This window comes from Apaloderma vittatum, unplaced genomic scaffold (assembly GCF_000703405.1).
Source record: "Apaloderma vittatum isolate BGI_N311 unplaced genomic scaffold, ASM70340v1 scaffold23975, whole genome shotgun sequence".
Lineage (NCBI taxonomy): Eukaryota > Metazoa > Chordata > Aves > Trogoniformes > Trogonidae > Apaloderma > Apaloderma vittatum.
This window is the reverse complement of record NW_009719167.1, coordinates 2,078-2,459: the sequence shown is the minus strand read 5'-3', so window position 1 is coordinate 2,459 and position 382 is coordinate 2,078. Positions and strand designations below refer to the sequence as shown.

General features: G+C 62.0%; 1 protein-coding gene across 1 annotated transcript in view; it reads right to left on the bottom strand.

Moving 5' to 3' along the window:
- Window positions 1–382, bottom strand: part of UBTD1 (ubiquitin domain containing 1) — an 809-nt gene that overhangs the window by 156 nt on the left and 271 nt on the right. The window contains exon 2 of the mRNA XM_009870538.1: window positions 1–265. This exon is cut by the window's left edge and continues 156 nt beyond it. Coding sequence (XP_009868840.1) covers window positions 1–265 — 265 coding nt within the window. The remainder of the gene's footprint in view (window positions 266–382) is intronic.

Sequence of the window (382 nt, the reverse complement as noted above, 5' to 3'; positions counted from 1 at the left end):
CCCGATGGTGTCACCCATGCTGGCGCTGAGCCGCAGGTCCTTTCCAGTGGAGAGCCGTACCTTGAGGGCAAACTCCCGCCGGGTGACAGGCAGGGGTTCAGCTGGCTCTGCTGCCTCCTCCTCACTCCGCTCCAGGATCAGGTTGACAGGAGGTGCCAGGCAGTAGACAGGCAGCTGGTACCGGTTGCCCAGCTCATCATAGCACTCTGTCAGGGACCCTGGGAACAGCAGGGTGAGATGCTGTGTGAGGTCATCCCCATGGGCCACCCAAATGTGGATCGAGCTGCCCCAGGCAGTGGGTCAGAGCCTGCCTTGCCCCTGTTGGTTGAGCTAAGCTGCATGGATGATATCCAGGACCCCCTCCTCTCCAACCAGGGATCCC